This window comes from Dipodomys spectabilis, unplaced genomic scaffold, assembly GCF_019054845.1.
Source record: "Dipodomys spectabilis isolate Male_0828 unplaced genomic scaffold, ASM1905484v1 ptg000288l, whole genome shotgun sequence".
Taxonomy (NCBI): Eukaryota; Metazoa; Chordata; class Mammalia; order Rodentia; family Heteromyidae; genus Dipodomys; species Dipodomys spectabilis.
Window position 1 is genome coordinate 5,484,726 of NW_024870965.1, and position 24,310 is coordinate 5,509,035.

The 24,310-nt window shown below is 39.3% G+C and overlaps 1 protein-coding gene across 2 annotated transcripts in view; it reads right to left on the reverse strand.

The window, feature by feature from the left end:
* The window catches only part of Akt3 (AKT serine/threonine kinase 3), a 201,536-nt gene extending 177,513 nt beyond the window's left edge, over window positions 1-24,023 (reverse strand). Inside the window, exons 1-2 of one of the 2 annotated variants that reach the window (XM_042701145.1) lie at window positions 23,857-24,023; window positions 12,782-12,920 (exon numbers count right to left, since the gene is read on the reverse strand). In XM_042701145.1, coding sequence (XP_042557079.1) covers window positions 12,782-12,827 — 46 coding nt within the window. In that variant the 5' untranslated portion in view covers window positions 12,828-12,920; window positions 23,857-24,023. The remainder of the gene's footprint in view (window positions 1-12,781; window positions 12,921-23,856) is intronic. The other variant, XM_042701144.1, reaches the window with a different exon arrangement.
* Window positions 24,024-24,310: the final 287 nt, after the last annotated feature.

Genomic DNA, 24,310 nt, shown 5'->3' on the forward strand with positions numbered 1-24,310 from the left:
GTAGTCTGTAATGTAAGATATTTGTATTGTTAAGACCTTCCTGAAAAATACCATGTTATATAGGGCCTGGCTTAAGTGGTAAGACACCTACCTAGCCAGTGTGAGGCCATGAGTTCAAACTCTAGCACCACCAAAAGGAAAAACAAAACAAAAACAAAAACCATGAAAGTTTCCATCTTAAAACAATTAAAAAATGAAGCTTGTTTAAAAACCCAGCTAAAAATAATAGCCTTTTTATTTCTGCTATTCAGTTACCATAAAAAGTACTCAAAAATTCTATTTGTGGATTAAGTCAAGCATAAAAATATTAATGTATCTTCAAATTTTACTGAAAAGTGTTTTAAGAAGCAGTCTTAATGGGGGCGGGAATAAGGCTTAGTGCTGGAGCACTTGTCTAGTGTGCATGAGGCCTCGGTTCAATTCTTCTGTATACATACATAAAATTAAAAATAAAGAGCTTAAAAAAGAAGAAGAAGCAGTCTTAAAAATTCTACTTATAGCCCGGGCCGGTGGCTCACGCCTGTAATACTAGCTACTAAGGAGGCTGAGATCTGAAGATCAGGATTCAAAGCCAGCCTGGGCACCAAAGTCTGTGAGACTCCAATAAACCCATCGGAAAACCAGAAGTGGCGCTGTGGAGCAAGTGGTAGAGCGGTAGCCTTGATCTGAAGAGCTGAGGGACAGCACCCAGGCACAGAGTTCAAGCCCCATAACCGACCCCCCCCCAAAAAAAAATCCACTTATGAACCAGGCACCAGTGGCTCATTCTTAAAATCCTAACTACTTGGGAGGTTGAGATCTGAGGATGGTGGCTTGAAACCAGCCCAGGCAGAAGTCTTTGAGACTCTTATCCCTAATTAATCACCAAAAAATTGGAAATGGGGTGTGGCTCAAGTGGTAGTGTGCCATCCTTGAGTGGGGAAAAAAAAAAATCAACTGAGAGGGCAAGGCTGAGTTCAAGCCCAAGCATGCACACACGCACACACAATTCTACTTATATAAGCATATTTGTATTCTTACATTCATTCATGTATGCTATAGCTTTTGAAGACTTACTACACACAAAGTATCTGAGTGGCAAAGACCAATAAGGAAACTATTCAGCAAAACTCAAAGCATTTAAAATTTTATGATTCCCCTAACTTCCAAAAAAGTCCATTTCTAGCTTATTTGTATTTCTAAAGCACTTTATAAATATCTCTTCTTTGTAGAAATAAAAAGTCTGGAATAAATCTAAGCCTTTTACACTACACAGTTCATCCTCATAACCTTCAATAAGGGAGCTCAGTGCTGACTTCATTCCTTCCTACTTTATAGACAGAGGAAGTGACTTATCTTAAGAGTCTTTTACCTTCAGGAAAGTAGAAGTGAAAGCAAGTTTCTTGTCTCTGCATCTTAGTATTATCCCTAATTTCTTAAACACAGTATGTTTTTAAGTAAATACAGAAATTGGTTTGTTCCAGTCAGAAATGGGTATGCCCATTTACTTTGCAAGAACTATTTTCATTCTCTCTTCAAAAGCGTAAAGAAATAAAATCTTTTTGGACTTAAAAAATACCTTGATGCTAAATAAGTATCTCCAACTGGTTAAAAAAAAAAGGATAGAAGTGCATCAATTCACTGGTAAACACTATTATTAAAATCTAACTTTTAAAAGCGAGTCTGTTCTGAACAACTACTGTACTGTTTATCAAAATGAATACAAGGAAATGGAAACATGCGTTGGGGGGGTGGGCAAAGGGTGGACACAGGAATGAAGGAAGGAGGGGCTAAGCAAATGCAGTCATTATACTCAATGTATATTATGTGCAAAATGAACTACATAACTTGAGGGTAGGGAGAGGAGAGGGAAAATGGGGAAAAATGAAGGAAGGGGTGGCAGAGACCAAGAAGGACTGTACTCATAATAACCTGACTTATGGAATTGTAATATCTTTGTGCAACTACTTAATAATAATGTAAAAATAAGTGTAATTTAGGAGTAATATATTCTATTCAAAACTATCTCAAGGTTAAAGTCCAGAAGCATCACAATGACAACTATATAAAATTTAACAAGTTTTTGATGTCTATGACAGAAAAATAACCATTAAAATAAGCAGATTTAAGAAAATACAACACCTACTTCAAACTAATTTTGTGTTTAGGGTTCATCCAGTATTACTGGGTTGGTGGAATTGGAATCAAAAGCTGTAGAAGCTGTGAAGTACCCATGTCATTACATTTTCTGACTTGAAAAACACTTCTCACAGGCAAGGATGGCCCAGCTCTGGACAACAGGACATGAAAGGAGGTGTGATCGTGAGCTTCTGAGAAAGCTGCTACTTTCCTGGTACTGAGGCAGTGTAGCTGTCAAGAGCCCTCTCTCAGGTCTGTGACTTGAGGAAAAAAGTATGGCTTGTTACTGCTACAACTTTGCAGCAACAGGTAGGACAAAAAGCCAACAAGTTAAAGGAGGCAAAGCAGAAAGAACAAGCTTAAACAGTCTTGATCTCCTAGCTGGCAGATTAACTGCCCATCTTTGCCCTCAAGTGAAAGCAAACAAATTCCTATCTGTTCTGTTACTGTTGGCTCTATTTTCTGTTATTTCCAGCAGAATGCCAAATCTTACTTATATATTTACAAACATTTAAAGAATATGGTGCACAATTCCTTTAATCAAATTATAGTTCTAAATTCAGGCACCGGTGGCTCAGGCCTGTAATCCCAGTTACTCAGGAGGCTAAGGACTAAGGATTACAGTTCAAAGTAAACCCAGACAGGAAAGTTGGAAAGGGAGCTGTGGCTCAAGGAAGAATTCAGGGATGTTCAAGCCCTAGGACAAGCCTGCACACATGAGCACACACACACACATACATGCATACTCACAAATTTGTTTTTATATAAATAAAATATAAATAATGTATACCTTATAAAAATAAGTCATATTAATGCCAAATAAATGTGACAAATTGAGTCTAGGAACCCCTAAACATTTTCTCTTAATAGTATTTTTTCCACAAAATAGGCTCATAAAATGTATTCACATCTTCACAATTAGGACATGTAAAATAGAATCTTGATTACTAATATATACACTCAGTAGAATATGAAAGACTTAAAACTAAAAGGGTATTACCCATCACTCATACAAAAACAGCCTCATTCTCTAAATCACTACCTTAATATTTGACACCATCAAGCCTGTTTCTTATTACCTATACCCACATCACGCAACTTCTCACTACAAAAGAAATCAAGCTTCCTTTGGTCAATTCCTTTTCAATTTTTGTTAGTTTTATTTTAATTTGGGTTTTCCATTGTTTGATATTGCATATTGAAAAGATATATGCCTTTATTTCTTGACACATAAATTCTGAATAGAATATATTATCTTCCAACTGTGTAAGATCAGAAAATTAGTGTTCTTGTAAACATTTTTATAAGTTTAAAGTTTATAAAGTCATAAAGTTTAACCACAGAATTAAAATGACCAGCCATATGCCAGTGGTTTACACCTGTAATCCTAGGTACACAGGAACCTGAGGTCCAAAGTATCACAACTCAAAGCAAGTCCGCGGAGAGAGTTCACAGGACTCCATCTCCAATTAGCCAGCAGAAATCCTGGCTGGAACATGACTCAAGTGGTTAAGCCCTAGCCAAACAAGCTGGGCAAGCATGAGATCTTCCTTGAGTTCAAACACCAGAACAGACATTAGGCCAAAAAGGCCTAATTTAATTCTCAATGAAGGAGAAAAATATATGTACTTATTGCTTTTGCACAAATTCATCTAAGAAAAAGTGTTGGAAAAGATAATAGTGAATACAGAAAAAATGCTAGAAACTGGAACTTCTATAATGATTTCAATAACAATTACTGCAATGTAAAATTTTGTATTGTAAAAGATGTGGCCCAAGTAAGACAGCATAATATATAGAAAAGACATGGGAAAGAAATATTAATTTATGTTTTTTTTTGGGGGGGGGTCCGGTTGTGGGGCCTGAACTCTGGGCCTGCGCGCTGTCCCTCAGCTCTTCAGCTCAAGGCTAGCGCTCTACCACTTGAGCCACAGCGCCACTTTCGGCTTTTTTCATTTTGCTTATGTGGTGCTGTGGAATCAAACCCAGGGCCTCTGGCATGTAAGGCAAGCGCTCTACCATTAATTTATGTTTTATAATCATCTTCTCCAAGTATACATAGGAAATTAAAAACTGATGCCTAAAGTCATTGTGTTAATTGATTCCTGGCAACATCTATAATCTTTGATCGATACAGAAAATCAATTAAACGAAGAGTGCCTGGGAGCACATCTCAGTGGTAGAGGGAATAGCTAGATGTATGAAGTTCAATTCCAGCACAGCAGAGAATGAATTAAAATGCAAAAGCTTTAAAAGGACAAGTAGCCTGCTAACTTACACAGAAGAAAATAATGAACCTAAATACTAAATTTACCAATATAAACCTAGCAACATTCTTTTAATAATAATAATACATGAAAATACTAGCTACTGTTTATTAACTAGTATGTCTCATGCACTGTGCTAAGAGATAATTATATATTATGATCTTTAATTCTTGTGACCATATAAACAGTCATTACCATTACTTCCATGACAGATGACAAACCACGGGTACAACGGTACAACCAAGTATTCTGCCCACAGTCACTAGTAAATGGCAGTCAGGACTTGAAATTGCCCTAACTACACTTCAAAGACAGACAGACAGACAGACAGACAGACAGACAGACAGACAGAGACACACACACACACACACACACACACACACACACACACACGAGTACTTACATTTTTAAGCAGATAGATGAAAACAGATTCACTAAGAGCAAGTAATGTCACACTAGCCACATTTTTTGAGATAACACATTATAGGCATGAACTTTCTAAGACATGATGTCACTTACATAAAGTTAGACAAAAAAGATGCAAACCTTTACATAGAATAAAGCAAACAAGTATCATTTCTTAAAGCATTCCCTCTTAAAGCATTCCCTCTTCTCGGTCCGACCTAATCTCTTTAATCTTAACTTCCTGAAAAGAGGTGACTACTACTTAAAAGATTTGACCTATTTTACTGGTTCTTATATATACTAAGAAAATTTTTGATTTTTACCAATATGTCACATGTCACAGAAATTATTTCTGAAAAGAGTAAAGAAATAACCATCATACTCCTTATATTTATTATTTGATTTTTTCACGAGAAATTCATATATTATTTAAAATAGTAATTGAGAAATAACAGTAGACAGGAGCTATTAAATGTTATCTTTAAAATTATAAGAGACAAAACTATCACTTCAGAAGTTCTATATACAATGAAAACATCCCTCAGTAATGAAGATGAAATGAAGACATGTAAATCTTTCCAGCGAATATACTGGTAACCAATAGATGGGTATTAAGAGCAGTGTGGAGGAAAGTTCTTCAGATTCAAGAAAAATTATCTCAGAAACAAATCTTTGGAAGAAATCTTTAAAACTTCAAGTATATAAATATAAAAGATCACATTTTTCCCATTCACAAAAAATATGGTTAAAGTAAAAATGATCTTATATGGTTTATAACATGTAGCATCTAACATCACAAGGCACTGAAGGGGGGTAAATCTCACAACAACATTGTTTTGTAAAAGTTACATATTTTAAATACAGTAAAATAAAAATAGTGTATAAGCAGACAATTTAAGGATGCATATTATAATCCCAAGAACAGTTTCCCAACCTTCAGCAATACTGACATTTTGAACTGGACAAATTTTTGTTATAGGTAACTGTTCTGTGCATTACCGAAAGTTTAGTAGCACCCTAATCTCTACCCACTAGACGTTAATAGCAACTTCATTCCCACATTACATGTCAATCAAAAATGTGTCTAGGCACTGCCAAACTTACCCGGGGCCAAAATCATCTTGGTTGAAATCTATTACTCTAGAATCACTTAAAACAATAAGCGCAAGGTAAGATGGAAGCAGAACAGTGTTTCTGTAAGTTTTGTCCATTTTCATACCTCAGGAAATCTCTTTAGACTTTCCCCCCCCAATCACTATTCCATCTAATCATATCTAAGGTTTTTTTTTTTTAATATTCTCCAAGAACCAATTACAGTTTCGGGGAATTCTCATCCACAATGAGAATGTATACTGAGAGAAAACGGTAAATAGCATACTGTGCTTAAAAAAAAAAAAAAAGTAAAGCCAAGGAACTTTTTCTACTAGGACTAACAAAGTAAGTAATAGTAGATCAAATTACCATTTGTTCCTAAAAGGCCATGCATTGAAGGCTAGGTCACCAGCCTATGGCTCTATGGGGAGGTACTAGATTAGGAGACGGGGACTAGCTAGGAAAAGGAATTTAAAATACTGCTGGTAATTCCTATGACTTTGTCTCTGCTTCATGACCATGATGAGGTGAGCAACAGCCTTACCAAGGCTTCCCACCACAATGTACTGCTTCACCACAGGCCTTAATGGCCATAGCAGGTATAAATTACCATAGACTGCCAGGAGCCAGTGGCTCATGCCTGTAATCCTAGCTGCTCAGGAGGCTGAGATCTGAGGATCACGGCTCAAAGCCAGCCCAGGCAGGAAAGTCCAGGAGACTCTTATCTCCAATTAACTACCAGAAAACCAGAAGTGGTGCTATGGCTCAAGCAGTTGAGCGCTTGCCTTGAGCTGAGGAGCTGAGGGACAACCAAGCCCAGAGTTCAAGTCCCACAACCGACCAAAAAAAAAAAATTACCATAGACTGAAATCTCTGAGACCTGAGCTAGAATAGGTCATTCCTAGTCTTAGGTTGATTTTCTGGGGTAATCTGTCATAGCAATGGAAAGTTGATTAACACAAAACATAGACTCAATTGTATCAAAAATAATACTATAAACTATTTTTTTTTGTTTTTTGGTTTTTTTTGCCGGTCATGGGGCTTGAACTCTAGACCTGGGTACTGTTCCTAAGCTCTTCAGCTCAAGGCTAGCACTCTACTACTTTGAGCCACAGTGCCACTTCCAGCTTTCAGGTGGTTAACTGGAAGTAAGAGTCTCATGGAGACTTTCCTGCCTAGGCTGGCTTAGAGCCATGATCCTCAGCTCTCAGCTTCCTGAGTAGCTAGGATTACAGGCATGAGCCACCAGCGCCCAGCCCCCCTTCCCCAAATTTATTTTTTAAGTAGCAGCAGCATAACTGACAAGCAAATAGTGGACACCACATATTGAAATGACATTAAATCAGCATAAGGCAAGAAAGCAGGGCAAGGAAACAAATAATAAATGGCCCAAGTAGGAAATTCAGCCATTAAATGTCCCTAATTAAAAAGCTGACTTTCAAATTCATTTTTAAAAGCAGGACCCAAACACATGCAATCTCTAAGAGAAGCAGCTTAAATGAAAAATGCTGACAGGCATTTTTTGCTTGCATTGTAAAAAATGTAAGCAATGATTTTTAAAAATTTGGAGTAGTCCTACTGGTATCTGATATTTGCATTTCAAGATTACTACCAATAAAGAGAGGACACGGTGATGCATAGGTGTCATCTCACCTCCCAGAAGTGGAGGTGGGGAAGATTTTGGCTCAAGGGCAGCCCAGGAACAAAAAGTGAGTCTCACACATTTGTAAAGTCAGCTACTCAGGAGGCAGAGGTTAAGGGGCTCTTGATCTAAGCCTGACCTTTGGAAGTTAAGTGTGAGACCTTATCAGGAGGAAAAAAAGAAAGCAAACAGGGCTGGGGGCATGGCTCAAGCAATAGAGTGCCTGCCTACCAACCTTGATGCCCCAAGTTCAAACCCAAGTATCAGAAAAAAAGAAAAATGAGCCAGTTTGTCAATCAGATACAGCAATCAAACGCAGTCACTAATGGCGTGTCAAAATATATAAAAAGCTTTGAAAAGACAGAATTACAGAGAAAAGCAGATAAATTCCCAAGTATAGAGATTGTAGCACCCTCAGAGCAAGTAACAGAACTAGAGGGAAAAAATATCATTAAGTGAACACACACAAGATAAAACTCATTATTACCTTGACCAAGTCTGCCCTTTCTTGTCTGCCTCTTTCTTTCTTGCCTTTCCCTTTCCTTTTTTCTTTCTTTTTCTTATTTTCCTTTCTCTCCTACCTCCCTCCTTCCCTTTTACAATGATAGTAGGGCTTGACTTCAATCCTCACACTGTCACTTGCCTGTTTTGCACACAGCTGGACTCTACAATATGAACCACATCCTCCAATACTTTGCTGGGAGATGTGTTCTCAGAGACTTTTTTACTTTGGCATACTCTGACCTCAGTCTTCCAATTCTCAGTCTCCTGAGTAGCTAGGATCATAGGTAGACATGACCACTGGCACCCACTTACAACTTTTTTGCTGTTTTTTGGGGGGGAGGGGGTTGTTGTTTTTTGTTGGTACTGAGGACTGAACTCAGAACCTCGCAGTCTCAGAATTTCCTCACTCATGACCAGAATTCAACCATGTAAAGCTATGCTTCTAATCCTCTGACTAAGCTTTTATAAAGCTCTATACTCTCGATAGCAGAAAACTAAGGCAGAATCTAAGGGTGGAAAACCACTAAAAATAAACTTCAATTGGCTAGTATTACCAAAATTCCATAGTTTGAAATAAAACAATACTGTTCTACCCATGAATTAAAGAAATCAAAAGGGACATTAGAAGCTATTCTGCACTAAATGATAATGAAAATGTATTATATCAAAACTTATAGGACACAGGCAGGGGCAGGGGTTCAAACCTGTAATTCCGAGCTACTTGGGAAACAGAGATCATAGAATCACTGATTCAAAGTCAGCACAAGCATTGAAGTCCATCAGACTCCTCCATCTCATCCATGGGGCACAGTGGCAAGTGCCTGTTATCCCAACTACAGGGAAACCATACTTGTCTGTCATCCCTAGCAACACAGGAAGCACAAGTACGACTATCACAGCCCAAAGTAGTCCCAGACATAATAATGCGAGACCCAACCTCAAAAACAACCAGTGTATGAAAGGTCTAGAGGTATAGCCTCTGTGTAGCAAGATCAGGACCCTGTATATTATTGATAAATACATGAGATTAGGTATTTTTTTAAGTTTAAAAAGTCATCTAAGTTTCTATCTAAAGAATCCAGAAAGTACAAGAACAACTAAGATCAAAAGTAGTTTCACAGGAAACAAAGGATAAACTAAGTTAATAAGGCATAAATTTGGCTCTTTGAAAGACTAAGAAAAAAAATTCCTAATAAGATTATTTTAAAAAAATCATAATATACCAATCCCAGTTATAAGAGAATAGTAATAAAAAAATCTGCAAAATTAAAAGGGATAAAGGAATATTAAGAAACACTTTTAAAAATAACAACTTTATGTTCAATACTAACATGAGCAACTTAGATGTGGACAATCTTTTAAAAATACAATTTGCCAAACTAACATCAGATGAAATAGAAAATACAACCCCCTTATTTTTTAAAGGAATAAAATGTATTATCAAAATCTTCCCACAAAGAAAACTCCAAAATTTAATCAAACATTTAAAAAGAAATAATCCATCTTATAAAATTTCCTTTAATGGGAATACTTCCCAAATTTTATAAATCCACCAAAACTTGAAAACTATCAACTGACAAGTATAAACAAATATCCTTAAAAAGGTAGTAATAAACTCAAACTTGAAATATACTTTGAAATACATCATTATTGGGATTTATTCCAGCAGTGACCATAATTCATTAGTATATTAAGAGATTCTAAATTAAAAATTGGTTATTTCAATTTTTAAAAAGCTGAACTACTATTTCATAAAAATCAGCAAGCCAGTTAGGATAGGAAGCTTTTCAACCTAACAAAAGGTAAACAATGAATAGGATACTTAGTGGCAAAATAAATGTTTTCCCATTAAGATGAGAAATAAAGCAAGAATGTCCACTTACCACTTCCATGTCATGTTCTACTAGCAATCCCACCCAGTAAAAAGTGGCCAGAAAAAGAAACTAAAAACCTAAGGACTGGAAAGAAATACAACTGAGGCTCTTCACAGGCAACCTGAAGATCGATGTAGAAAAACTTTTAAATAACTAACATTAAGGGATACAAAAAAGCACTTCCTTCAGACTGTGTTTTATACATCACTTGCTAAATCTGCACCACTTTCAAACCAGTAGCATTACAAGCTCACTACTAATACGGTAAACTTGGCTATCAAGGCACTCATCACATTGTAAGATGTTTCTCAGTGCTATGGTTTGGGAGTGGCGAGTCACTGCAGAGTCCTTAGTGCCCAGGATGGCACTGCGGGGAGGTCACAAAGCTTCTGGGACATATCTTGGAAGATAGTTCTCATAGAAGTCTTTTAGTTCTCACAAGAGGATTATTATGAAAGAGGTAATCCTGGCCTCGGTGATGGCTTGTGCCATATGCCACCTGCCAGGCGACCTTCATCAGAACTGGATGGCATCACACAGGTGCCATCCCTTGAATCTCCAAAACAGTAAGCTGAAAATAGTTTTCTTTATAAAGTAGCTTCTTTCAAGTATTTTATTATGATATAAAAAACCAGACTAGTACATTTAGGTTTTAAAAAGAAAAATACTAAGCAAATAAGGTTTTGTAAATTAATATAAACCTTTCATATTATTGCAATTCACTGAATTCTGTAATTTAGAACTTGAAACGGGTGAAATTTCCTGCTTTTTTAACTAAGTATCTTCATAGCAAATTTTACCTCTAGCTATATAAAACAAACTAAGAAAACTAAAGAAGCAAAATACACAAGCTCAGAAAGAAGCAAAAAAAAAACCCTTTCATCAAGAATTGAAATCTGAAAGTATTTTCCAAATTAACATGAAAACAAATCTTAATACAGTCACTGCAGTTATTATGAAGTTAAACAAATACTTATTATAAAGTTAAATGTACACTTCTCATAAAACCCGACCTCATTCCTAGACTGTTAGCCAAAAACATACTATTCAGACATGTACTCGATGTTCAGAGAAACTTTAACAATTTGAAAACTAGAAGCAGCCCAAATGTCCAACAACTGTTAAAAAATAAATAGTGATATATCCAGACCTGGGAATTCTACTCAATGAGAAAAAAAAGTAATAAAGTAATTATCTATACAACCTGAATCAATTTTTAAAAATTGTTTTATTGAAAAGGTGATGGGGGGCAGATTTACAGTTACATAAGTAAAGCAATGAGTACATTTGTTTTTAATCATTGTTACCCCATCCCTCATTGTCTCCCACTTACCCCACCCTGTTCCCTTCCCCCCGACAAGTTGTAATGTTCATAGCCCACAAAGTGTCAGGTGAGTATCAATGTTGCTTTGATTCATCCATTGTCCTGCTATTTCTGTGATTCCCTTTCCTTTCCACATATTGCATAATCTTATATGCAAAACATGAGGTACAAAAAACTAAGACAACTGAAGAAAAAAACAATAGAAAACTACATACAGGGTCTAATAAAAACCACCTTGTTTCCATATATTGGAGTTCATGCTGATACATTTCATTATATATGGTCCTATGCACTAAGCAGTTAGGTAATTGAGGTTCCCTGTTAAGAATATCATATACATAATCTAGTTCTTACAAATGAGGGAGATCACTATGCTGTGGCCAAAAAAAAAAAAAACTGGACCAGAAACAACTATGGATTTAACTGAAATTCTAGAAAAGGAAAATTAAGAGTAGAAGAAAGCACATTAGTGGTTTCTAGAGACTGAAGGACAAGAACTGGACTAAAAGGGCAGGAAAGAACTTTTTGGAGTGATGAAAATATTCTGCATTATGACTGTAATGTCTGACTCCACTGTAAACACATCACACAATTCATTTAAAAAAACAAAATTAGTTTTGATGTATGAAAATTGTAACTCAATAAGACTGATTTGCTCAGTAATGCATACATGTATTTAATTTACTAATAAGTTTTCAGGGTAAATATTAACTATAGACCCTTAAAGAATATAAAAATCACATTTAAGAGGTAACTTTTAACCAGAAGATAGACACACAGAATCTAAAATGTTCTGAGACTAGATCAATTCTCATCCTATACCTTGGCCTCATGAGTAAACAGTGGTTGCTTAGCAACGATTCCAAACTCTACATTCTACACATTGAGCATGTAAGCAAATACCCTAACAGATTATCAACTAAATTTTATAGTGAAGAGTTCTTTCTTAATAAAAATATTTGCTTATTTATGTAAAGTAATATGAACACAAATATTAAAATTGTATAATGAAAAATTAAAATACAAAAATCACACACACACTCTCTCTCTCTCTCTCCTGATCCTTACTTGGCCTTTTACATCAGAATTTCACTTACCTAATTTATGGTAATTTATAGGTTTTGTAGGTAAGCCTTCCCCCTTTACTATTCCAAGTCCTTTGTCACCTACCATCCAAACTACCTTAAATGAATACTTTTATTTACATATTTATTATATTAATATACACAAGTGACTTTTTCTAGATGTTAAATGATTCTCAAGAGATCCCTCTGAATTATAGAATCTGTGGATACAACAAAAAATATAGCAGTAACATGCATGGACACAACATACCAGAAAGTCAAATCTAACTTCATAACTAGATTATAGATTACTGTAACTTTGAAATACAAAGAAATTCCTAAATAAGAAAATCCTTAGTATACATATTAAATATCATTTCTCTCCTGTATCATGGTTCACTTTAACAGTACCAGAAAAAATATCAAAGACACCAACCACTCACTGTTCAGCACTCTTACCAACATTATTTTCAGTTTTCTTGAACACTTACCCCTCTTCTGAACCCAACCTTCTTTCACAATGGTAACATCGCTCATGATGGCTCCCCTCTGAGCCCCAGCGAGGAGAAATCAGCTTTAGGGTTTGAATTCTCTGCTGCTGCCCTTCCCGCTCTCTAGTGATGAGTCAGCCTGGAAGGAAGTATTGAAGAAAGAATTTCTTTTTTTTTTTATGTTCCATTCTTGCAACTCACATAGCAATAACAAACAACTAATTCTTTGTAAATGTCTTCAACTGACCTGACTGCAAATAAAAGTCTGGCTCTTATTTACTTAAATTAAAAGTTCTAAATGAATGCATTGCTCTAGTCCTGAGAAAGATTTCAAATGATAGTGAAACTTTTAACTTAAAAGCTTATATTAAAATGTGTCTTAAGAAAACCTCTGTCACACTTATACAAATACAGAAAATGTGTTCGCTGATGGGTGTTTGAGCTGAAAAGGAAAGAGAATGAAAGTTAAGTACCCAAATCCCTGTAATTTCAGAGTTATGTCAAAGCCACTGTGAATATTTTAATTGCTATACTTTATGTAAAATACAATGTGCCAAGAAACCAACACTTATGTATTCTTACTCTGATTTGTTCCAAGAAATATTTTAGGTAGATTACATGAAGTATATAATATAAAATTATTTTTGAAAGTAGACAGAGAAAATGAAACAAATGGAATATGAAAGTAGAAAAGAAAATCAAGAGGAGCCAAGAACTGCTTCCAGTGCTTACCCGTCAATCTCATCTTCACAACCCTAAGGGTACTATTAACTCCATTTTGCAAACAGGGAAACTGAGTCTCATAGAAACTAAGCAACATGACAAATTTCAACATAGCCAATAGGAGATGGAGGCAAGATGGGAACCCAGGCTATTTGATTCCAGTGCTTGTGTTCTCTCTCTTTTTTTTTTTTTGCCAAACTGGGTTTGGTTTTATGGCATTGTACTTGCTTAGCTGGTGTTCTACCACTTAGCCCACCAGCCAAACTTTTTGCTTTTTGAACATAATGTCCAGCAAATGTTTCTGCCTGGGATGACCTTGAAGTACAATCCTCAGATCTCAGCCTCCACTGGTACCTGGCCAGGGCCTGTGTTCTTAATTTCGGAACTATATCCAAAGCCTTAAGTTAAAAGGGAGCTAGAGTAAAACTCTCAGTATTTGTCAAAAATGAGCCAAATATATGACATGAAATTTTTGGGAAAATGACGCGAACAAGGAAAAACATGGTAAGTTTCCATATTTACATTATCTATAATCTTAAAAAAAATAAGAAGTTGTTCAAAAGAAATACAATGCTTCTGATCATGAAAGCCAGAAGTTTATCTTGTGGGTCTTCATGGGATATCTATAGTGTAATAAAGACTTCAAAAGCATCCTTACATAAACAGAAACTGGGTCTAATGACTATTTCTTATTATCTCCCTCAATCTAAAATGGGAAATGGTAAGAAAAAATTCAGTGAAAGTATTTCCACATTTCCAAAAATGTCCAGCTATACATACCATGTGGTCCAGTAACTAAGGCATAAATTTTAGATAACCAGAAAAACAGGACTATTCAGTCAACTTGAGTTGATAAACAGTGTATAACATTAAATTCAAGATTAGACTCCCCCCACCCCCAAAGCACTACAGTATACTACAGGTCTTTCTCCAATGTAAATCATGGATGATTATGTGCTGCATAACTTACATATTAGAACCAATACTATACATCCCCTAAACAGCCTGACAAAAACTCAACAGTGGGCAGTGGGGGCAGAGGCAAACACCTACAGGCAAGGAGAGGCCTACACAAAATCATCACAGAAGTCTGCTATCATAGCAATACAGTGATAGTGACAGAGCACTTGCCTAGCATATGCAAGGTCCTGAGCTCCATCCTCATAAGAAAAATAAAACAAAAGAATCTGGACTTATTTCCTCAAAGTATGTTTATCTAACAGGCACTAAGTTAAAGAAATTTGGAGAAATAAGAAAAGGAAAGCTAAAGAAGAGAAATTCTTTGTTAAAGTTTAGGCAAGTTTTACAAGTCAGGTCCTTCTCTTGAAACATCTCAAATAACATATTTGTCTAAAATAAATACATACAACCTAATTTATCCTAGAAAAGTCTAAATACTGCCATAAGAAGTGGTCACATAATTTAAGATGCATTTCACTTTTTTTTTTTTTAGAAAAGTCCTTAAGTAAAGAACAGCAAAACAATGGGTACATAAACTAGACCAACCATCTCCTCATTGCGCATGAAGAGTTTTACATTAAGTCCTGGGGAACACTGTAAAAATGGTGTCCTCAGAAGACCTCTGGCAGCACTTGCAGCAATACACTCTGTATCTGCTTCTCACTATAAAACTATATAATGTGAATAAAAGAATTCATAGCTCATTATTCTTGGGTACAAAAGTGGGATAGAGATCGGAACAATAACAAAAATATAAACTTAGTAAGATGATTTACCCTATAATTTATAGTATGGAAAAAAAAAGTATTTTCAAAACTGATCCCAATTCTTAAATGGACATTATCAGAATCTTCAGCTGGAGAAATCTATGCTTTATAGCTAAAGAAGTAGAGGCCAAGACAAGACAGCTGGAGTGGCTTGCTCAAGACCACAAAGCCCTGAATGGCAGAACCAGACCAGACATCGGGTGCGTTCCTCCTCTGCTGCTCACACTGCCGCTTTGGTATTAACAGCACACCAAAATACCCATCAATCCAGTCAATGCATTTTGTTTTAGAATGGCATGGTACTGTTTCTGAAAACAAATTTAAAAAATTATCTGTGCTTATGCATTAAACGCTTAAGATGTATATTAAGTAGGAAAAAATTTACAATCATTATCAGGGTCACCAAACCAAGCTTTTCCCCCCCAATATGAATGCATGTTTACTATATAAAATAAACAGGTTATAAGCTTACATTTTCTTTTTCTCAAACAGATAATCAGATATTTTATGGGAGAAGTCACCAGAATGCCTCTGCAATTATTAAGACTGCTCCATCCAAGGTCAAGCACAAACCAAGTAATTTAGAAATGGTTTTATCTATTTGTACCTTAAAGTGTTACCAAACAATATCTATAAAAAATCACAATTTTCCTCTTTCAAAATTGTTCCTGGGTCTCTGTTACCTAAATTGATGCCTTCTCTGACATCCCAAGTCATGTTATAAATATATTATTACCAACAGCTTTGCAATAAATGCTGTCTTTTGTATACTAAAACATGGACCCCCTAAGCAGTAAATCATGTTGATTTCAATTTTCCATAGTGGCAATGCTCTTGCACCAGGTCATCTATACTCTTTCACTGTCTTCCATGTTTACTTAAAACACTAATCTGAAAGATCAGCTGAAACTCTGCAACCTGTTTCCTAGGGCAGTGTGAACTTTTCCTTCTACAGTAACTTATCTAGAGATGTATTCTAGCCTGTGAGTTATAACCATCAAATTCTAGAGTTTTTAAGACTTTTGTATCAAAAACATTTATTTTCCCTTTTCTTATAAAAGGATGAACACAAATCTGAGTGCTGGTTGCTCAAGCCTGTAATCCTAGCTACTCAGGAGGCTAAGATTTGAGGATCATGGATCAAAGCCAGATCAGGCAGAAAAGTCCCCAATTATCTCCAATTAACCACACTGTGGCTCAAGTGGTGGAGGGCTAGCCTTGAGCACAAAGAGGCTCAGGGATAGTGCCCAGGCCCTGAGTTCAAGCCCCACAACCAACAACCACCAAAAAAAATAAATAAATAAAATAAAAAATTCATAGCAGAGTTAACTTCAAGACTGGTGCCACTTAGGAGGTTGAGATCTGAAGATCATGGTGTGAAGCCAGCTGGAGCAGGAAAGTCTGTGAGACTCTCGTCTCCAATTTGCCACCAAAAAGCAGAAGTGGAGATGTGGCTCCAAATGGCCTTAAGCAAAAAAGCTCAGGGACAGCTCAAAAAAAAAGGTCAATTTTTAACTTATACAAAGCATTTATATACACTAAGGAAAAATTCATTTAGGTGATTACAAACTTTGTTTGAATTTCACTATGCAAAACATTTCATGCCTTTTAATTCTATTCAATGATAATATAAATTATTAAAGCACTGCTTTGCTGTTCAATACAGAATGAATGAATCATAAAAGGAGCAAAAAATATAGCTTTTGATAACTAAAAATGAGTAAGCTAATCAAGTAAATAATGTAAGACTACAAAGAAAGGGGTTGTTAAAAACTCAATTAAAACATTACAGAGAGCTGGGAAGGTAGCTCAGAGCGCTTGCCTTGCATGCTCGAGGCCCTGGGTTTGGTTCCTCAGCACCACATAAGAAAAAAGAAAAAAGCCAGAAGTGGCGCTGTAGCTCAAGTGGTAGAGCGCTAGCCTTGAGCTGAAGAGTTGAGGGACAGCGCCCAGGCCCAGAGCTCAGGCCCCACGACCGGACCCCCCCCCCCAAAAAAAAACATTATGGAGGTGTTAATGCACAATTAAACCTATATATATAAGTATATAATTAAAATTATGGTATTCTTTCCTATCTGTTTAAGCATATTACTTCAGACCACCATGACTTTCAAGAATTAGGACACATTAAAACTGTCTGTTTTTGATGTTTATGACAATACCAGGCCATTGCACTCAAGGCTGGTGTTCCACTTCAAACTCTTTACTGGTTAATTGGAGAGTCTCTGGGATTTACCTGCCTCAGCTGGCTTCAAACCACGATCCTCAGATCTTTGCTTCTTGAGTAGCTAGGATTACAGGGGTAAGCCACTAGCACTGGACAAAACTGTCCTCTTTCTTGACATTTTTTGACAATTTTTGTTGAGACATTAAGTATCAACTTAAAAAATTTCATACTACAAAAATTATTCATTATGGGAAGAAAAATGGAAGTCTGGAATATTTTAAAGATATTTGCTTAGAGCAACCAATCATGCAATTTTAAGGAAAAAACTAAACTGATGGATAGAGAGATACAGGTACACGTATATGTGTATGTGTGCCAATAAATATTTACTGATTGTTTACTATGTAACTATAATGAATTACGAGGATATAAAACATTGTTTTTTTGTTTGGTATTGTGTGCCAGTCCTGGTGCTTCAACTCAGGGCCTGAGATCTGTCCCTAAGCTTTTCTGCTCAAGGCTAGCACTCCACCACTTGAGCCACAGCTCCATTTTTTACTTACTGGTAGTTAACTGGAAATGGGAGTCTCAGAGACTTTCCTGCCTGAACTGGCTTCAAACCATGACCCTCAGGTCTGTGTCCTGAGAAGCTAATAATATTATAGGTGTGAGCACCAGAGCTGGCAAACAAAGAATTTAAAAAAATCTTCCCCAATCCTATAATTTGTTATCCAAGAGCATTTTATTTATATCAATTTATTTGACTGGCAGTAATTTATGTAATGGCTAACATAGCCATAGTTGTAAAACTAGAAAATCTGTGACCGTTCAATACCAATGATATTACTTCCCCACAGCTTTCCAGTCAAGCTGATAACAAGCAATAAGAATGACTACCTGCAAATGAGATTTCCTATCAGTTTGGTATGTTTTCTAACAAATAACAAGGCATGAACTCTCAAATATATATATATATAATTATCACTTTCAAATACTGAAACATTTTCTCTATCAAGTTACTATCCAAAATTCCAGGAAAGCATCATGTTTTAAAGTAGCATATGTAAATACGTTTTGTGTGTGTGTGTATGTGTGTGTATGTGTGTATATAAGCTGAAGTATCACAAACAAAATCATAACAGAAGACTAAAAGTAGGTTAACATAAAGTTAAAAAGTACCCAGCAGCTCTTTCAAACAAATAAGAACAAAATTAACAAGTTAATAATTTCCTACATGTTAATTCTAAGTTAAAAGCAAAAATATAACTTTCTCTAAACTACCAACAAACTTTGGATGCAAATACTCTGTACTTCAAGTAATTCCAAAGTAGTCTGTTCTTTTTAAGAGTTGTTTATCTGTTCAAAAGAAGAAATCATACAGAGAAGTGAGCCCCCTAAACTGTCAAATTTTTTTTGTATGTGTGTACATGGATCATGGGGTTGAACTCAGGGCCTGGGCACTGTCCCTGAGCTCTTTCACTCAAGGCTGGCGCTCTACCACCTTTAGCTTTCAACATCAGTCCTTAGACCTCAGCCTCTAGAGTAGCTAGTGGTACAGGCATGAGCCACCAGTGCCATGCCCTAAATTGCCAATTCTTAACAACCAACTTTATCAACTTGAAAATATACCAACAAAAACATACGGCATATTCCTCTCCCTACCATTTAGAGCATGAGAATGCCGTTCCAAGCACATGTCCATTACTAAAAAGAAAAAACCGGTGTATCAGTCTAATTTGAAACACTAGTAAAAATGCTTACAAGATGCCTACCACTTAACCCTCTAAACAAGCTACCGATAAAATGTTAAATTATCCCACTTCTCATGTAAATGTCATCTCTATATGAATTCACCTATAAGGTGGGCAAATTGAAGACTGCAGGTTGGAAGAAGGAAGGGACAGAAGGAGGAGGGGGGGAAAGAGGGAGGAAGAGAGAGAGAGAGCGATATGAGAGATGCCCAGCTTGACAACCTTTATCCCAATTAAGCAGAAGTTAACCAGTAGGTCTAGAATCCTCTAACAGAGACCATCCCAAAGGTGCATTAAAAAGAGTCAGGCGGGAGAGGCTCATGCCTGTAATCCTGCCTACTCAGGAGGCTGAGATCTGAGGGTCATGACCCAAGCCATCCCGGGCAGGAAAGTCCATGAGACTCCTATCTTCAACAAACTACTGAGAAAAAGCCAGGAAGTGGCACTGTGACTCAAGTGGTAGAGTGCCAGCCTTGAGCAGAGGGTTAGGGACAGTGCCCAGGCCCTGAGTTCAAGCCCAGTCCTCTGGGGGTGAAGGGGGGGCACTAAACAGAGCAAAAAACTTGGGTCTCCACTCACAACTCTGCCCCATCCACAGTAATACTACATAAAACCCCTTTAATTTTCTGTGCCACAATTTCCTCAACCATGAAGAAGAGCTGTGTGTGGTGGTGCATGCCTGTAATTCCAGTATTTAGGAGGCTAAAGCAAGAAGAGTTTGTGATCAGTCGGAGATACCTGACAAATCCCAGGCCAGTCTAGGCTATAGTATGAAATCCAGTCTCTATTAAAAAGGAAAGAAAGGGAAAGGAAAGGAAGAAAGAGAAAAATATAGTATTAGATGCTTTATAGCTCTTCTAGAGCTACTATTTATGATTCTTCAAGTTAAAAATCTGCTGAGTACTCCATATACAGATGGCATAGTAGGTAAATTATTATACATAGCTCCTATCCTCAAGAGTTTTATAGTTAGTAAGATAAAACATTAAAAGATTCACCTCAGACAAAATCTCAGCTAACTCCATTACTAGAAAAATATTTCTTTCCTTCTCCTCCTCCCCCAGTCACCTGATTATAGTAAGAGCCTATTTTACTTAATATAGAGAAAAAAAAAATCTCATTTGAACATTTCCCTGAGTTCTCTAGTAAATCTTTTGACTTTCCACTCTAAACAGCAGTAAAATATGTCCATTTAGAAATGTGAAAAAACCCGTATTTGGTGATAAATACTGAAATATATTAAATATACTTAAATAATGATTAATTATAGTTCAAGTAGCAACTAGAGGAAGTTTACATCCAACATACAGAGTAAGATGTTACAATAAAGTATGCAAGCAGTTGATATATGAAACTAATTAAATGAAAAAGGTTAACAGGTTAACACCTTTTTTTAAAATCTACATTAACTTGACTGGAACTCATTGCATTACTCTAACCAAATATAGCATTGTCACAGTGAACTCTAAGAATAAGCACAAATAAGTGAGAGAAAACACTACAGACAAAAAAAAAAAAAAAATGTGTTTCAAAATCTGGAGAGTTGACATGTATTTCTGTTCCCTGAGAAGTGTTTCTCTCATGACAATCACATTCTGAAATGTAACCAAGCTGTTATAAAGATTAAATTAACTAATACATGGAAAGCACACCTAACAGTGCTCACCAGGCAGTGGTTAAGTCAAGTGGAAACTGAACCCAATGCTTTCCTATCTTATTTGTTAAAGTCAAAACATACAGGTTGCCTTTGTAGAAGGCGCAGGCTGCAGGACTGAGAATCCTGATGCACATGCAGAAATTTGGAAGGAGGAGCAATTTTAAATGGCTTGAGTATTTTAAAACAAATCTGCCACAAGTATTATATCCCTTATTAATTAGTATTAACTTAAACATGCAAGTCGGATTACAAGAATTATTTGGTCAAACCAAAATGAGTAGTTTTCCTATTCTTATACTTTGTTGTTCAAAAGTAAACTAGTATTAAATCATTATTTTAGTGCTATAAAATCCTAGCAAATCATGGTAAAGAGTCAGTTAACGCACTAATAGGAATGGCCTTACCATCCCCCCCCAAATTCTTGAACTAGAAGTTCACACACAAAAAAAGTATAAGCGCTTGTTTTATACAAAACCATGCAAAGTTTTAAGTAAAAGTTAAACTTCCATTAAAAAAGATTATTCTTAAAGAAGCCCAAGTACTTGGAAATGTCTATATTCTTAATCATAAGTTATGTTTTAAAAATCTTCAATTCCTATGGTGTCCAGGATACACTAAGCACATTTGTATCCTAAGTTTAACTAACCTATTTATTTAGGTTTGCAGTGATTTTAAGCCACAAATTCTCTTTCTAAATGAACTGCAAAAAATTCTTACTCAAGCTAGCATCACTACTCATGTTAATATTTGCTCAATAAACTTTAAAGAATATAGTTTAGTTATACAGTTACGTAAACAAGACTAGCATAGTGGCACACACTTGTCACCCCAGCACTTTGGAGGCTGAAGGTGAAGGATTCCAAGTTTGAGGGCAGCCTGGGCTACATAGAAACCTTGTCTCAAAAAGACCAAAAATAAAATTACATAAACGAGTTGAAAGCAGAAAGTGCTCTGACGATCACAACTTAAGGCAAATATTCATTGTCAAGATTAAACTAAGACTAAAGTTGCAAAACAATTCACTAAGCACTATTTTTTAAAAAACAAAGTGAAGGGGGCAGAATGAACACAAATAATTATTGCATCAACTTTTTTGCAAAATTACTTTAAAATACTGTTGGAAAGCATACTGTAAGTGCAAAATGCAAACATATAATTGAAAACTAAAATCCTATATTCATCTAGAAAGTCCCAAAACTGTTTCATTCATATATGTTCTTCACTTTAAGAGTAGAAGCTAAAACCAAAGATGAGGTTAACCTCATTAACAAACAGCAAGCATCTTAACAGGATCAAAAAGTGGAAAAAAATTCACGTTGCTACATACACGTATTTATGTATAATACACGTACACACATGTGTCTTATATAGTGTCCATTTAATCAGATACTCTAAGAAACTGGGAATCTAAAAAAAATAGGTGCTTAATAAAGTTGTCTTAGACAACCATCTCCTGGAATATCGATTCATTTACAAATATTTCACCAAGTGTTTCATGTGACTCATGTGAGTGAATTCTCTTCCAATTGAAGATCACTAGTTGAACAACATCGACAATGATTCTAAGTTGTACCCGGACACTTCCTGGATCCCTACTTTGTGCAGGACTGAACTTACTGTCCTAAAGGAAGTGTCACCACCAGACTTTTCTTACTTGGATTTGCAGTGATTCTAAATCACCCAACTCTCCTTCCCAGGAGAGCAACCTCAACGAGGCTCAAGTGCTGAGCACTGATGTTCGAGTCCTAAACCATCTTTTTATTTCCTAAACTCTCCCCCGAGTTGGCTGCTCCGATTTTCTCCCCTAGGTGAACAGAAAGCCTAACACAAGGCACGGTGTCTGCCGAAGGTCCCGGCACTGACAGCTGCAGGGGACGGAGTGACCCGGGCCTCCGCACCCGCGCAGCCCTCCCCGCGCGGCCCGGCGGCGAGTGACCGCCCAAGGAGGGGCGGCTCCCAGTCACCCGCCCGACCCTCGGAAGACCACCGCGGGACGTGTTCGTAGGAGCTGGCCGCTCCCGGGGCGGGAATTCGAGTCGGGGGCTTTGATCGGCGGCGGCCCCCGGCTCTCGCCCCGACCCTCGCACGAGGGCACCGGGGCTGCTTCCCGGCCGCGCCGCGGGATGGAGCCTGCGGCCGGCGGGGGAGGCGGTCCTCCGCTTCCACGAGAGGAACCGCACCCGCCGGCGCCCAGGGCCCCCGCACCGAGGCGACCCTCCCGCCGGGAGGGGCGTCGGGGCTGTGAGCGCCCCGCCAGCCGGCCGGCACGCGGGCCCGGCGGCCCCCGCCCCGCGGCCGTGCGGACCTCGGCGCGGGTGGGGGGAGGGGGAGGGGCGGAGGAGGGCCGGGAAGGAGCGGGTTTGTTTACGCCGCGCCGGCAGCGGCGGATCCGCCGAGCCCAGCATCTTCCGCACGGTTCTATTCTTAGCTCACCGCTCCCGGCGGCTCGAGCCCCGCTATCCGGAGCACCGCAGACGGGCGCGTCGCCCACCGGGGGTCCCGCGCACCCCAGCCTGCAGCGCCCAACCTCGTCGCGCGCCGGCGGCGGCGGGGCGCGGTGCGGGGGGACCGAGACCCCGGGGTCCGCCCCGAGCATCCGCGCCTTCGCCCCGCCGCGCGCAGGCGGCCCCGCGCCGGGCGCCGCAGCCCCCGCCCCCACCCCGACAGCGGCCCCGGCGCCGCGTTACGTAACCCGGCCCGGCCCGGCGGGCGCCCCCTCCCCACCGCGCGGCCCGCCGGGCGGGGCGGGGCGGGGAGCGGCGCGGGCCGCGCGGGTACCGGAGGCGCCGGCCCGGCCGCCCAGACGCTCCGCACCGCTAGGCCCGGCGCGGCCCCCGCCCCGGCCTCTCGGAAGGCGAGGGGTGTGGGTGTCGGTGTCGCCCGCGCCGGGCGCCCCCGGGCCCCCGCCCCCATCCCCGCCGGCCCCCGCCCCGGCGCGGTGACAGCCCGAGGCCCCCCGCCGCACCCCGCCGGCGCCCGGGCCGGGGGAACGGGGCCGGGCCGGAGCCGGGGCGCGGCGGGCGGGCGGGCGGGCGGGCGGGGGCGGTTACCTGCAAAGGCGGCGGCGGCGGCCCCGCAGCTGCTCGCGCGGTGGCGGAGGATGGAGCCGGGGGGCGGGGGGAGGAGGGGGCGACTCGGGGGTCCCCCTCCCTCCTCTCCCCTCTGTCCTCCCCCCACCCCGCAGAGCCTCGGCCCCTGGAGCCCGGAGCGGCCGGCGGGAGGGAGGCGCAGGGCTGCCGGGAGGAGGGAGGGAGCCGGGCGGGCGGCGGCGGCGGCGCTGGAGCGGGCGGCGGCGGCGGGAGGCGGGCGGCGGCGCGGGGAGGAGGGGGCGGAGACTACGTGGGAATCGGATGCCGGCCACACATTCAGTTCATCCCCCGACCACCGCGCTCCGGCGGGGGCCGGGCCGGGCCGGGCGGGGCGGGGGTCCGCGGCCTCCCCCGCCGGCCGCCGCCCCGCGCCGCGCCTGAGGGGCTCCGCCGCCGCCGCCGCCCCCTCCGCCCT